The sequence below is a fragment of the Camelina sativa genome, chromosome 9 (genome assembly GCF_030686135.1).
Source record: "Camelina sativa cultivar CO46 ecotype springtype chromosome 9, ASM3068613v1".
NCBI lineage: Eukaryota > Viridiplantae > Streptophyta > Magnoliopsida > Brassicales > Brassicaceae > Camelina > Camelina sativa.
The window spans coordinates 19598908-19613854 of record NC_141888.1 but is presented as its reverse complement, the minus strand read 5'-3'; the positions used below and the strand labels follow the sequence as shown (position 1 = coordinate 19613854).

At 43.2% G+C, this 14947-nt stretch overlaps 1 protein-coding gene and 1 pseudogene across 2 annotated transcripts; both read right to left on the bottom strand.

The window, feature by feature from the left end:
- Positions 1-823: 823 nt before the first annotated feature.
- On the bottom strand, positions 824-3600 carry LOC147938333 (zinc finger BED domain-containing protein RICESLEEPER 2-like; annotated as a pseudogene). The gene is made up of 3 exons (XR_015566248.1): positions 3496-3600; positions 1324-3176; positions 824-1244 (listed from the first exon to the last, which is right to left on the bottom strand). The product of XR_015566248.1 is annotated as a zinc finger BED domain-containing protein RICESLEEPER 2-like (transcript).
- Positions 3601-10253: 6653 nt separating this feature from the next.
- Positions 10254-10736, bottom strand: LOC147938332 (uncharacterized). Its single transcript, XM_087465592.1, has one exon. The coding sequence runs from the start codon at positions 10734-10736 to the stop codon at positions 10254-10256; it is 483 nt and encodes a 160-aa protein (XP_087321718.1).
- Between the last annotated feature and the right edge of the window lie 4211 nt (positions 10737-14947).

The following is a 14947-nucleotide window of genomic DNA, read 5'->3' as shown; positions in this document are numbered from 1 at the left end:
AACTAATCAAATGCACAACGAAGAAGGTGCTTAGCCCGCGACCAAACGGTCTGACCGCGACGGTCTTGGTTATTGTCCGATCCGCTGCGGACAGACCTGCGACGGGCGGCGGGTTAAGTACCACTGCCCATACCCGACCCACTTACCTTAGCGGTCTAATGGGCATGCCCGCGGGCGTATGGGCATTGATCTTGAAGCCTACAAGCATGTCAAGCATCTTCTATCATCAATTGCTCTTTTCATTCTTTAGCTGTTATACCACTAGAGAGAGTCTAAGAGCATGAGAAAACTGATTCAATACAAAAAAAAACTAAGAGTCTAAGAGCATAAGCCAATAATTAACTTCGTATAACAATGGTCCTTCATGAACACAAAGCAGACCAGCTCATACGAGCAAATGTATACGGCCATACGATTATTGTCAATTCCATCAATACAAGACCAAGTTCGAACAAGTCCAAGAATGTATTACAGTAATTCTAACTGACAAATTAATTTTACTATATTCATCGTATCACAAATTCAGAATGATCCTTGTCCATACGTGGAATCTCTTTTAGTGACATGTTCAGATGAGTAATATAAACCATGATAGTGATAGAGAACCATAAACAACAGCAAAAACCAATAATCGATAATGAAAGAAGTATTAAACTGAAACATTAATAAAAGTACTTGAACTGAAACAAAAAAACAAAGTATTAAACTGAAATTGAAAACTGAAAACAGAAATCTCAAGGTCAAGATATATCTTCAACCAAATCAAGCTTCATCATCAACAATTGATTGGAAAGAAGGTAGTGTCTCATAATTCATTAAATTATTCATCCTCCTCTACATATAGAACATAAATATATATCACATAAAAATTACACAATACCAAATTGTGAAAATTATAAAAACTATTTGCTTACCATTTTCAGATGCTTCAAAACCTTTTAACCAATTACGGCAGCAAATTAGTGCTTGAACATTTTTTGGGAGAAAACGGCTTCTATACTTGTTCAGAACTCGAGTTCCAATACTAAAAGAAGATTCAGATGCTACTGTTGTGATTGATATACTAAGAAGGTCGCAAGCCATTGACGCCAGTTCTCCATAGCGTTGAGAGTCATCTCTTTCCAATATTTTAAAATATCCAAACTCTCATACTCCATCATGTCTATCGGCGGATCATCTAGATACATTTCCAAAGAAGACTTTCCACTAGTAACAACCGTTTGTTTGCGAAAGTTTATAAAATCCTACAAATGTATTAAAATTAATTTCAGTATTAAAACAGGAGAACCAATAGCTTAAGAGACTGAAAATTTGAATACTTACATCATAGTTGCCAAAATTCCCTTTTTTCCTTCATTCTCATCACTTGGCTGATTAGTTTCATTTGTTTCTGTAGAAGATGACGCGAAAATGGACTTATTCTCATAAGATTCAAAAAGAGTAGTAAGCTTACCATGCAAATGTTTAATCCTTGTTTGAGCAGAACTCTTGTCGTTCTTTTCAAAACAAAAAGTTACCAGTGTTAGCATCAATCTTGGATCAAGCACCGTAGTCATTTAAAATACATCACTAACCTCTTCCCAATACTTATCAAACCTTTCTCTCATTGGAACAATCATATTCCTGATTACTTCATCTTGATTATGTGAATTCGATATCAACCAATTGTTGATCTTCCAAACTTGCATGAAATACAAGTTTGAAGTTGGATATGTAGAACCAGAGATCAAATTAGTGATTTGATGAAAAGGCTCTAAAAATTCACAAATCTGCTTCAATCGGTGCCATTCAACTTCTGTAGGGTGAAAGTTGTAGTTTCTCCCATCAATGATTTTGAGATTACCAAAGGCAGCTCGATACTTGAGAGCCCTATCAAGCATCTTGTATGTTGAGTTCCATCTAGTTCTCACATCCAGTATCAAACCCGCTTTCATCTTTATACCAACAGCTACCACACATTTTTCAAACAATATCTCACATTTTTCAGAAGCTTGAACATATTTGATACTCTCTCTGATCTTCTCCAATGCATCATCTATTTCTTTCAGGCCAATCTGAACAATGATATTGAGAATATGTGCTGCGCATCTCACATGAAAATACTCTCCTCCACATAACAAATCACTCCGCAACATGAGCTGAGATTTTAGAATCTCTTGTGTTGTGTCATTGTCAGTAGCATTGTCTAACGTGATGGAAAACACTTTTTTCTCAATTCCCCAATCATTCCACTTCTCCAAAATCTCCATTGCTATGTGCATACCTGAATGTGGAGGCGGAAAAGCATAGAACGCAATATTCTTGCTATTTAATTTCCAGTTCGTGTCAACATAGTGTGCTGTTAGACACATGTAGCCCTCATGAGTGATTGTATTCCACAAATCAGAAGTGAAGCTAATCCTCCCTGGAAGGTTAGCTAATTCTCTCTTTAAATTCTCTGTCTCTGTCTCATAGAACTTGTAAACGTCTGCTGCAGCTGTGTTCCTGCTTATAAACTTCACATCTGCGTTCAAATACTTCCAGACTGATCTAACTCTCTCATATTCAATATAGGCAAATGGGAGATCATGCTGAATGATACACTTAGCTACCATTTCACGAAAAACCATATGATCAATCTTCCTAGCTTGTAATCTTGCCTCAGTATTGAGCATCACTTTACTAATATCAACATTACTAAGCCGAACCTTACAGGTTTCCATATGACTATTGTAAGATTTTGTACCGTTCTTGTCTGAATTGTACGCATAATCCCTCTTGCAGTGATTGCATTCTGCTCTGTTTTGAAGTTTTCCATTAATAGTCTACTTAACCACTGTAAAATGCTCCCAGCAATCTGCATACTGCTTTCTCTTCGTTGGTTCTGTTGATGTTGCTTTCCCTTTTCCTTTATCTCCTTTGACATTATCATGGAGACCATCATCACCATCAAACTTATTGTGCTTTCTCTTCTTTGGTTCTGTTGATGTTGTACCTTTGTCCTTATCGACATCATCATCATCAATATGAATTGTTGCTCTTTTACGAGATGTAGATGGCTGTGTTCCATCAAACAAACGTTGTTCTTCTTCAGCATTTGCATCATCAATTACTCTTTGAGATTCTAAGTCTATTGATCTCAAATAATAAGAATCATTTGAATCCTTTAAAAAAAAAACAACGATTGAGATATGAGATCACAAGAATTTAAAAGATTGAGGTTTTGACAATAGACAAAAAGGAACAATGTATAACTTACCATCACGATTAACAATTTAGAGCTTTGTTAGATCACTAAGACTTTGAGGTCTGAAGTCGTGTGTCTTAGGGTTGTGAAGTCGTGTGTCTCGTCTTGTGAAGTTGTATGTCTTAGGGTTTTCACTTTTCAGCTTTTATACAAACTCTAAACGACTAAATCTTCTAATATCTAGTTAGTATTTACTAATTTAATAAATATTTGTTTTAATTATCTTTCAAAGCTTCTAGGTGTGTCACAGGGTTTGGTTTAAACTTTACCTGTACGCTGTTGTAGGCTGCAGCCAAACCCAAGGTCGAGTTCATGTGATCATGTCCCATGGAGCCTTGACCCACTGTTGTTATCTGCTTTGATGTCTCGATCATGTCTCAGGAAACGAGTGTAACATCCGCGAACCGGATTCTGTGATTTTGAAAGGAGTGTCGATCGACACCCTAGTGGCATCGATCGACACCACTAATTTCTGGTTCGGCCGGTTTGATTAATTGCCGAATTGGTTCGGTTTGGTTCAATTAAATCCCTAAATCGTGTTATAAGCGTCTAAGGACGAGTTTAAGGGTTTTTGGGGAGTTATTTGGTCGCCGCTTAGTGAAAGAAAGAGAGAAAAGAGAGAGAAACGTTCTTGAGTTTTTCTGGGCTTGTTCTTGGAGATTTTGGAGAGATCTGAGGCTGTAGGAGGGTTAGTTGTTGCTGGAAACGAAGGGGGAGCTTCTGGAGGTGTTGTTTTCCACGTTTCTCAATCCAATCTTCCTGTTCTTGAGGTGAGTGCTTGACCATGGTTGATCTAAGCATGAGATCTCTCTTGTTTGTGTGTTTTCTTTGCTGTTTGTGTTGTTTTGTTGATTGGGTTCGTTGCTTTTGTGATTCCCAGTGATTTCTGAGGTAATTGGGTGAGTTTGAGACGGATTCGAGATGATTGGGAAGGAGAGTTCGATGTTCGGTTTCGCGCAGACCGTGTCTGCAGAGGAGGCATCGATCGACACTAGGAAGCATCGGTCGACACCATTTGGAGTGGCATCGGTCGACACTGTTTAGCATCGGTCGACACCATTGTTTGTAGCATCGATCGACACCGTGAGGCATCGGTCGACACTGGTCTCAGTCGAGACTTGATTTCCTGGTTTGATGTATTGTTGTGTGTTGTTTGTTTGCTTAAACTTGAGGGTCTCATATGCTTGTGTGTATAACCCAGTAGATGGGAGGACGGCCTCACTAAGTATTTATGATAATACTTACGCATCTCAATTGTTGTTTGTGGTGTGCAGGTATGTGACGTGGAATCATGGCGATGAGGAGGAGGATGAACTAGGGTCTCGTTTGTGTGTTGTTGGTCTTTGTTATATTGTTTAGGATGGAACCTTGGATAGAGATATGTTAGGTTGCTGGATAGAATGGATAGAAATGTTATTGTATTGGTTTTGTATTATTGATATGTTTCCGCTGTGCATGTAATTGGATGTTGGTTTATTATTGGTTGGTTACTGTGTGTGGGTTGGTTTGTTTAATTAAGTAGTATGGGATACTTAATTATATATTGTATTTAATTAATAAAAAGAAAAAAAAGGGTCGGGTTGTTTCATTTTGGTATCAGAGCCTTTACGGTTCTAGGATGGTTAAGTGGATGGTTAGAGCGGTTAGGAATTTAATTGGGTGAATATTTTCCTGTTGCTTGATACATGTTGTTGTGAGATGGAAATTGATTATGAGTAGTTAGTCAATTTGTTTGTGGTATGGAGTCCTAGTATCATCCTCTTCGAGCCTTCAATGAGATTCCACGAAAAGATGTGTACTCTATGTGCGGTTTTTGAATTGTGTGCTTAGCCTTCTGTTCTGGGTAGTGCAGATGGCTAGAGAGGGTGCTGTTGGTCGCGTTCGTGGTCGTGGGCGTGGTCGTGGTCGTGGTCGGGGACGAGGTCAGGTTCCTAAGGCCAGTGTGAGTGTAGCCCAGAGCATGGCCAGTGAGGAGGTGGCGGAGTCACAGGTTCATCCTAATGTGTCTGGAGACCAGGCTGGTTTGGGTGACGGCAGGGCGGATGGGCCCGGTGTCGGTCACGGTGTTGCCCCGGGTGTGGGGGTTGCAGCGGGAGGTGCTCCAGGCAGGGAGGATGTCTTGATGGACTTCCTAGCTCAGGTTTTGCAGCGACTTCCAGCAGTTGTGCCGCCAGTGGTTGGTGGGCAGGATCCAGTAGTGCCGCCAGTGGTTGGTGGGCAGGGTCCAGTAGTGCCGCCAGTGGGTGGTGGGCAGGGTCCAGCGGTGCAGCCTGTGGCGGGTTTGCAGGCAGGTGTGCAGCCGGGGGCCGAGGTAGTGGATGCACAGTATGTGCGGATGATGGAGCAGCTGCGGCATGTAGGAGCCGGGTATTTCTCAGGAAGTACCGATCCGAGTGTAGCGGATGAGTGGAGAGAGCGGATGGAGGATATTTCCCTTTCGCTTAGGTGTCCCGACCGGTACAGGGTGGATCTGGCAGTGTTTTACTTGTCAGGAGATGCTCGTGTGTTGTGGAGGTCGGTGACAGCACGGAGGGTGCAGCGGGGTATGTCTTGGGGAGATTTTGTGGGGGAGTTTAACTCCAAGTATTTTCCTCAGGAGGCTCTTGATCGTATGGAGGCACGGTTCTTGGGTTTGACTCAGGGGGACCGTACAGTGCGGGAACTGGATGCAGAGTTCAGTCGGCTTGTGGGGTATGCAGGCCGGGCTTGGGAGCCAGAGTCGGCTCAGGTGCGGAGGTTCTTGCTGGCTTTGCAAGATGATTTGAGGACTCGGTGCAGAGTGAGGAGCTATGCCACGAGGGCGGAGCTGGTTGAGGTTGCAGCTGGGATAGAGGATGACTTGAGGTCACAGTTAGTGGTGGTCAGTCCAGCGGTTCGTTCAGAGGAGACATTGGAGCAGAGCATTCCAAACAAGGATAGGCAGTTGGAGCAAAGGCGTAAAAGGAAGCGGGAAGAGACGACAGTGGCGAACCAAGGTGGCCAGAGAGGTTATGAGAGCGGGAGCATGGATCACGTGTCGGCAAGCGGGGCCAGGGGAGGTGATTCGCAGGAGTACCGTCGAGAGTGTTATCATTGCGGGGAGGAAGGGCATATCAGGCCTTTCTGTCCTAAGAGGAGGCAGATGATGGAGGTTGCGGCGCAGCCGAAGGGAGGACCGGGTGTCCATTCCAGCGCTTAGTTTTAGCTTATGTATTCTTTCTTTCATTATGTATTTTCATTTGGAGTTGTAAACGATTATTGCATTTGAGGTTCTAATAAAAGTTGGAGTTCTTTGGTTTTGGGGTTTGTGAAAAATCACAGGAAAGGAAATAGCACGGGAGTCTATAAATGGAAAGTTTCCATAAATAGAAGGTTGCTATAAATGGAAAGTTTCTAAAAATAGAAGTTTCCAGAAATGGAAAGTGTTGAGGTAGATCTAGTCGGGAGATACTCGTTGACATCGGACTTATTTGCTCAGGATAGTGTGAGCCCAACTCATGTGATACCGATAGCTCAATGGACTTTGTGGCCAGAGAGTGGGAGTGGTATGTTTGCTTCGGATGACGATCCGTGAGCGCGCTTTAGGGTGACGACCTTAGCGCGGGATTTTGAGACTCCCTGGATACCGTAGCTGTGAGCCGTGGCTCGGCAGTGAGCCGGTATATCTCGAGGGTTGCGACCCGAGAGCGGGGGGAGTGGGCGTGTGAGACTCCCTGGATACCGTAGCTGTGAGCCGTGGCTCGGCAGTGAGCCGGTATGTCTCGAGGGTTGCGACCCGAGAGCGGGGGGAGTGGGCGTGTGAGACTCCTTGGATACCGTAGCTGTAGGTTGTGGCCTGGCAGTGAGCTGGTATGACTCGAAGGTTGCGACCTGAGAGCGGGGGGAGTGTGTGTGTGAGTGACTTCCTGGATGCCGTAGCTTAAGGCGGTTGGCCTGATAGCGAGCCGGCATGATTCGTTGGTTGCGACCACGGACGGGGGAAGCACTGAGTTGTGAGCAAATAGTGTCTTTGATGTGAGTATATTGACTAGAGGGAGACCTCGTGGTTCAGTCGGAGGTGTGCGGGCTGTTGCGACAGTGCACGGGAAACCTTGGCTGACGGTAGTTAGTCCGGTCGGGGACGTGCGGGCCGTGTTGACGGTGGCACGGAGGTCCTTGACAGTTGGATGGTTTTGCGGGATTCGAGGACGAATCCATATTGGTGGGGGAGAATTGTAACATCCGCGAACCGGATTCTGTGATTTTGAAAGGAGTGTCGATCGACACCCTAGTGGCATCGATCGACACCACTAATTTCTGGTTCGGCCGGTTTGATTAATTGCCGAATTGGTTCGGTTTGGTTCAATTAAATCCCTAAATCGTGTTATAAGCGTCTAAGGACGAGTTTAAGGGTTTTTGGGGAGTTATTTGGTCGCCGCTTAGTGAAAGAAAGAGAGAAAAGAGAGAGAAACGTTCTTGAGTTTTTCTGGGCTTGTTCTTGGAGATTTTGGAGAGATCTGAGGCTGTAGGAGGGTTAGTTGTTGCTGGAAACGAAGGGGGAGTTTCTGGAGGTGTTGTTTTCCACATTTCTCAATCCAATCTTCCTGTTCTTGAGGTGAGTGCTTGACCATGGTTGATCTAAGCATGAGATCTCTCTTGTTTGTGTGTTTTCTTTGCTGTTTGTGTTGTTTTGTTGCTTGGGTTCAATGCTTTTGTGATTCCCAGTGATTTCTGAGGTAATTGGGTGAGTTTGAGACGGATTCGAGATGATTGGGAAGGAGAGTTCGATGTTCGGTTTCGCGCAGACCGTGTCTGCAGAGGAGGCATCGATCGACACTAGGAAACATCGGTCGACACCATTTGGAGTGGCATCGGTCGACACTGTTTAGCATCGGTCGACACCATTGTTTGTAGCATCGATCGACACCGTGAGGCATCGGTCGACACTGGTCTCAGTCGAGACTTGATTTCCTGGTTTGATGTATTGTTGTGTGTTGTTTGTTTGCTTAAACTTGAGGGTCTCATATGCTTGTGTGTATAACCCAGTAGATGGGAGGACGGCCTCACTAAGTATTTATGATAATACTTACGCATCTCAATTGTTGTTTGTGGTGTGCAGGTATGTGACGTGGAATCATGGCGATGAGGAGGAGGATGAACTAGGGTCTCGTTTGTGTGTTGTTGGTCTTTGTTATATTGTTTAGGATGGAACCTTGGATAGAGATATGTTAGGTTGCTGGATAGAATGGATAGAAATGTTATTGTATTGGTTTTGTATTATTGATATGTTTCCGCTGTGCATGTAATTGGATGTTGATTTATTATTGGTTGGTTACTGTGTGTGGGTTGGTTTGTTTAATTAAGTAGTATGGGATACTTAATTATATATTATATTTAATTAATAAAAAGAAAAAAAAAGGGTCGGGTTGTTTCAACGAGGATGTGTCAAAACCCTCATTGAGCTGAAAACGATTGGGAAAACGATTAGATAATCAACACCACGGACTGAATTGGGAAACTTCCTGCTATAGTATAAGTAGTTTTTTAGACACATAGCCAAAAATCTAAACTATTCAGTATAGGGTGGAGTCGTGGAGATTAGTTTGACCTGAATTGTTTGAGCAACAGTTTCCATAAGAGCAACTTCGGTGAAGCTCTAAAGAAGCAGGACTAAGCCACATAATTTGATGAAGCTCTAAAGAAGCAGGACTAAGCCAAGTAATTTGATGAAGCTCTAAACAAGCAGGACTAAGCCACATACCAAGTTTCTCCTTCAAAAAGGAATCTAGCGTTCGCAGAGATGACATGTTCTCTATTCTATACATTGGAAACAAACCATCAGTGTCAGATTTTAACTGGAAAAATTATACCATCTGATTAAAAACAATCTTCAACTATTTTGCGTTTCCAGTCACAAAACAAGAAAGATGAGAAACATTACGTGAGTATCGATAGAAGTTCAGCACGGAGGATAGACAAAAATCTCAACCCTCCTGGATTCGTATTCAACCTCTCAAATAGAACTTCATATGTTGGCCTAAGAGATTGCCTCAGATTCCGTTCAATGCGATAGAAAACAGAAGATAAAGCCTCCTTATTATCATCATCACCTAAAACAAATACACATATCAACACAAAAAAGGTTCCTCTAAACTAAAACCGTCAAAGATTAGAGAGGTAGACTTACCGAGTAAGGTTCTCTCGGTGTCATCATCAACCTTTTGGTGTTGAGAGATGTGCGGCGTTGTTGGTTCCAGCATTGACAATAAACTCAACACAGACATGCACACACACACAAACAAAATCAATGTTAGACGATGGAAGCAGCCGTTGTTAAGTCATAACTCAAAATTGCACATAGAAAAACAAACAACAAAGATTCACGAAGCAAAACCAATTCAGCAGAATTTTAGACTAGCCTCGATCAAATTTTGGACTCATGATTCATGAGCTAGATTAAGCAATAGCAAACACTATAAACGCAACATTGTAAAAACCAAGAACAGAAAAAAAAAAAAAACAACAACAAACCTAAATGAATCCGCAATCGGGTACCAGTCTTCACTCAGATTCATCAAAAGCATCTCTGAATTCATGGAGAAATTAAGAAGAATTGACACAGGTTGAAAGAATTGAAGAAGAGGATAAAAAGAGGAGAAGAAGACGAAATGTTCGTCGGACCACCCGCAAACCCACGGTCTCAATCGAATAAAACCCAACTAACCCACAAACCAAACGGGTTGAATCCGCGAGACCCGCTATTTTTTGGGCATCAATTTTAAAGCCCAAACCCGCCCCGCTAAGTGACATATCGGACATGGCCCGTAGGCTTTAGGCCCGTTTGACATCTCTAGGGCTACCACAACCTTAACTAGTTTACGAAATAAAAGAAACTTAGCAAAACAGAAAAAAGAAAAGAAAAAAGAACAAAACATTTTTTTTTTTAAAAGGATATCGGTATATTCATAAGCAAAAAGCGAAGGATACAATACAAAGTCTCAAGGTGGAAGTGAGAACCAGAAAAACATCATCACGAAAAACATCAGAAGGCTGAGAAAAAAGAGAGAGATTAGGTAGGCTGGAAATTTTCAAACCAAATATAGAGAAAATCATCTTGAGGTGAGTTGGTTGTAGAGCCATTCTTGTTGTCGAGAGCAATGAGTTTCCGTCGGAGTAGAAGCTGGATTTCTTTCTTTAGCCTATCAGTGGATCGAAAATCTATTGTGTGGATTCTTGCATTCCTCTCAGACCAGATGAAGTAAATGAGGGCATGAAAAAGGAGTTTGCAGATCACATTTAGCTTCCTATTTGTGGTAGGTCGCTTGATCCAATGTAGGAATCCACTAAAAGATGTTGGGAGCTGAGGAAGAAGGTGAGCAAAGAAATCATACCAAAGAACCTTGGAGTACAGACATTGAAAGTAAATATGATCCCTTGTTTCTATCCCGGTTAGACAGAGAAGACAAGAATCAGGGACTTGAATATTCCAGCTTCTCATTCTGTCCCTTGTTGTGAGTCTATTCAAGGCTGCTAACCAAGTCAAAAAAGCCATTTTTGGGATTCTATCCTTGAACCATACCTGAGCATGCCAGTGGACTTGAGAACCAACAGGATGTAAGTGCTTCCACGTGCGCATGGAGGAGAATGAACCATTCGATTGATCCAAAGTTAGCTTCCAACTGAACACGTCGGATCCGAGGGATGAGATAGGGGCTGGTTTGTCCTGATGACAACTTCGCAGGAGCTGTACCAGTGGATTTCTTCCGCGGGGTAGGAGCCGACTGTGTTGAGGATCCCTATACCTGAAACACGAGGCCCTGCATCTCCAACAATGTCAATCAATGGGCCTAGCCCTGTCCAGTTATCTTGCCAAAAGAGAGTATCCGTTCCCGAGCCAATGTTGGAGTGGATAAATGGTCGAGCAAGGGCTCTCAGCTTCACCAATCTCCTCCATATCCAGCTTCCTGTGGTCCTGAAGTCAGCAGTCCAGAATGATCTACCCCTTATAAGATGGGCTTTCACCCACGAGACCCAAAGCGATCCAGCTTGAGAGAAAAGAAGCCAGATCAGTTTCAACCCGAAAATCCTATTCCAGTCCACTAGCCTCTTTAGACCTAGTCCCCCTGAAGATTTAGGAGAACACACAACCTCCCAAGAGACCTTAGCACCTCTTGCACTGTCTGCCACTCCCTTCCACAAAAAAGCAGAGCAGATTCTCTCCAGTTCTTCTAGGCACTTAGTTGGAAGCAAGAAAATCGAGGCCCAAAAGTTGATTGTGCTATTTATCACTGACTGCAGGAGCTGAAGTCTTCCGGCGAACGATAGATGTCTATGAGTCCAACCAGAGATTCTGGACTTCACCTTATCTATTAATGGCTGGTAATCGGAAGCAGAAAGCTTTTGAGTGATAAGCGGGACCCCAAGGTATTTAACACGCAAGGAGCCATGCGTTAAATTGAATCTTGAGGATAAAGAACGAATGACATTCCTGTTGTCTCCATCTAGGAAAAGACACGACTTGTTCAGATTGATACCCAGTCCTGAAGCTCTTTTGAACAGATCCAAAGTTTCCAAGATACCAACCAGAGATGATTCAGAGATATCAAAAAATACCAGAAGATCGTCAACGAAGCTTAGATGAGTGATCAAAGGTTGAGTGCAGAGAGGGTGAGGTTTTATCCTGTCTTGAGTAACCGCAAGATCCAGCTGCTTTGATAATATGTCCATCACCAATGCGAACAGTGGAACAGAAATAGAATCTCCTTGTATTAGCCCTTTCTTCCCAGGGAACTAACCAATTAATTCTCCATTTAGGGCTATAGAGAAAGAGGGAGTAGTGAAGCAAGTGACCAACCAATTGACAAAGGTCGAGGGAAGATCAATTGCGGTTAGAATGTTGGTTAGAAAAACCCAGTCCACATTGTCGAAGGCCTTTGAAATATCTATTTGAAGGCAGCCTCTAGATATTGGACCTGGCTTGTGGAAGTCTGATACCAACTCTGCTGCCAACAGAATATTCTCGCATATCAAACGCCCTTTTATGAAGGCCACCTGATTCCTCTGAACCGCCAAATCCGTAAACAACTTTAGTCTCCTTGCCAGAATCCAAGATATTACCTTATAAATGGTGTTGCAGCATGAGACTGGCCTGAACTCTCCCAACGACTCAGCAGTGATTGTCTTTGGTATGAGGGCAATTATCGTAGCATTCACCTGCTTGATGAGTCTCCTAGTATTGAAGAAATCCGTGACCGCTTCAATCACAATTGGTCCTACTGTTCCCCAATCGTGTATGAAGAAGTCTGCAGTGAATCCGTCTGGGCCGGGAGCTTTGTTTTTTGGTAGCGAGAACATAGCAGATGTGACCTCTTCCGGAGTAGGGATTGATTGGAGAGAGGATGCTAACTCAGGACTGCATCTAAAGTGGGTTAGATTCCGAATGTCCTCTACTGAAAAAGGTTGGACAGTGGAGTTCTTAGTGCCAAGGAGTTTCTGATAGTAGTCAATTATTAGGTCCTTGAGCTGAGTATTTCCTGATATTCTTTCCCCCTGATCATTGATTAGCGACCCGATCTTGTTCCTGATCTGATGAGCTTTGACAGAGTTGTGGAAGAATTTGGTGTTGGCATCTCCATCCGTGTACCATCTTATCCTCGACTTCTGCTTTAAAAATGATTCCTCTGCAGAGGATAATAATAACCACTTTTTTTTTGCTTGCTTTTCCTCCTGAAACAGTAACGGTGAAGGGTTGGTGAGTATTTGAGATTGTAGTCTCGATAAAGATTCTTGAGCTTCTGTAGTTCGAGCTTGGATGTTGCTGAAGTGCTTCCGATTTAGCTCCTTGCAACCCAATTTAACCGCCTTGAGCTTCTGACAGAGTCGAGACATAGGTGAGCATGAGTGATCTTGGATATTCCACGCATCCTGGAGAAGAGTTGGATAATCGGGATGAGTGGAAAAATAGGTTGTAGAACTTGAATGGAACTTTCCTTCTCTCTCTCTCATCTGTCATAGAGACCAATATAGGGGTGTGATCTGATCCACATGGAGCATCGAATAAGGCATTGGATTGGGGAAATTCAGACAGCCATGCTTCATTTATGAGACATCTATCAAGCTTCCTCGTTATTGGGTTGTCCTCCTGATTGTTATACCAAGTATGACTTGATCCACTTCCGGCCATCTCCAATAGTTCACAGCTATCAATGCACTCTTGGAATTCAGCCATACCAGTCAAAGGCAAAGGATAAGGGTGGAGAGAATAGTGGTCCTGAGCTCTAAGTATTTGATTGAAATCACCAAGAATTAGCCAAGGATGGTTCTGCTGACTACCATAGAGATGAGTCTGTTCCAATTCAGCCCAAAGTTCACGCCGAGCTACCATACAGTTCCTCGCATACACAAAGGAAACCGTATAAGACTGGTTCAAATTAGGGTCAAATACCCCACAAGTAATAACCTGATCCGTCTTCCTGTAGATGAAAACCTTCACTTCCGGGGGTCAGACTACCCAAATTCTCCCATTAGAAGCAGTGTGAGAGTAGTTATTTACGTACCGCCAACCTGGAAAACTGAATGCCAAAATAGGATCCGCATTATCTTCCTGGACCCTTGTTTCCAAAATGCCTCCTATACGAGGTCTGTGAGACATAACCCAACTCTTAAGTTGTTGCTGTCTAGAGATTGTATTAAATCCTCTTATATTATAACAAAAAATCTTCATCATCATTATGGTGGGCAAAAGGAGCTGAAAGCAAAGCTTTCAAGCTTGATGATGGGGACGACCCTTGGAAGGATGCCGTCCACTTGTGGAGTTCCCTATTATCTTTCCAATCTTCCCAAACTGCACTTGAACTTGCTTAGTTGAGGGCTTTCTCGCTCCTTTACCTAGTGAAGTAGAAGTCAGACTGACTTCATCCTGAGCCCTTGGACCCGGTTTCTTACTAGTTTCAGCCTGACCAGAATTTGTCTCCAAACCAGTCTCAACAGTAGCAATTCTAGGGGCTAATGTAGAAGCATTGTCCTTTACTTCATTTACCTTAGAATCGAGCTTCTTTGGAGAGCGAGAACGATGGGTAACGACCGTCCATTCACTTCTCTGATCAGTGGGAGGAGAAACCAGATAGCGATGGTTGGACTTGGGAGGGGCAATTGTGGATGTGGGCTCCTTAACTGGAGCAGATGGTTCAATTGAATCTGTTGCAGGAAGACTGGAAGCGACTGACCCATGATTTGGTTTGGTTGATGTATCAGCTGGGATTTGGTTCGTCTTATTTTGGGAGATGGACGGAGCTACAGGACAACGATGGTAAAGGTGGCCAAACTCACAACAGTAGTCACACTTTGGTGGAAGACGAGGATATTCGACCCAAATTCTGACCTCATTCCCATCATCATCCTCTACTAACACTGATTGCGGCAGAACCTTCTTGAGAAGAATTTCGACCTTAATCCTTGTATCAGCGGCTAGAGGCGGTAATTGGTGCTTCTCCGTATGAAGTGGCTCTCCTATGCCTGATGCTATCGTACTTAGTCCGGACAAGGAGTACAGTTGGGGGGGGGCATCCTTTAATACTACCCATATTGGTAATGAGATTAGCTTGACTGGCTGGAGAGAAGCGGTTGGAGACCAGGGTGTCACCGTGAACAGACAATTTCCAGCCTGCCAACACCCAACTTCAAGAACCCATTTTCGAGTGGCTTCAGATGGAATATAGATTAGCACTATCCCGTTTGCTAAGCAACGAATACTTATGCGACCTT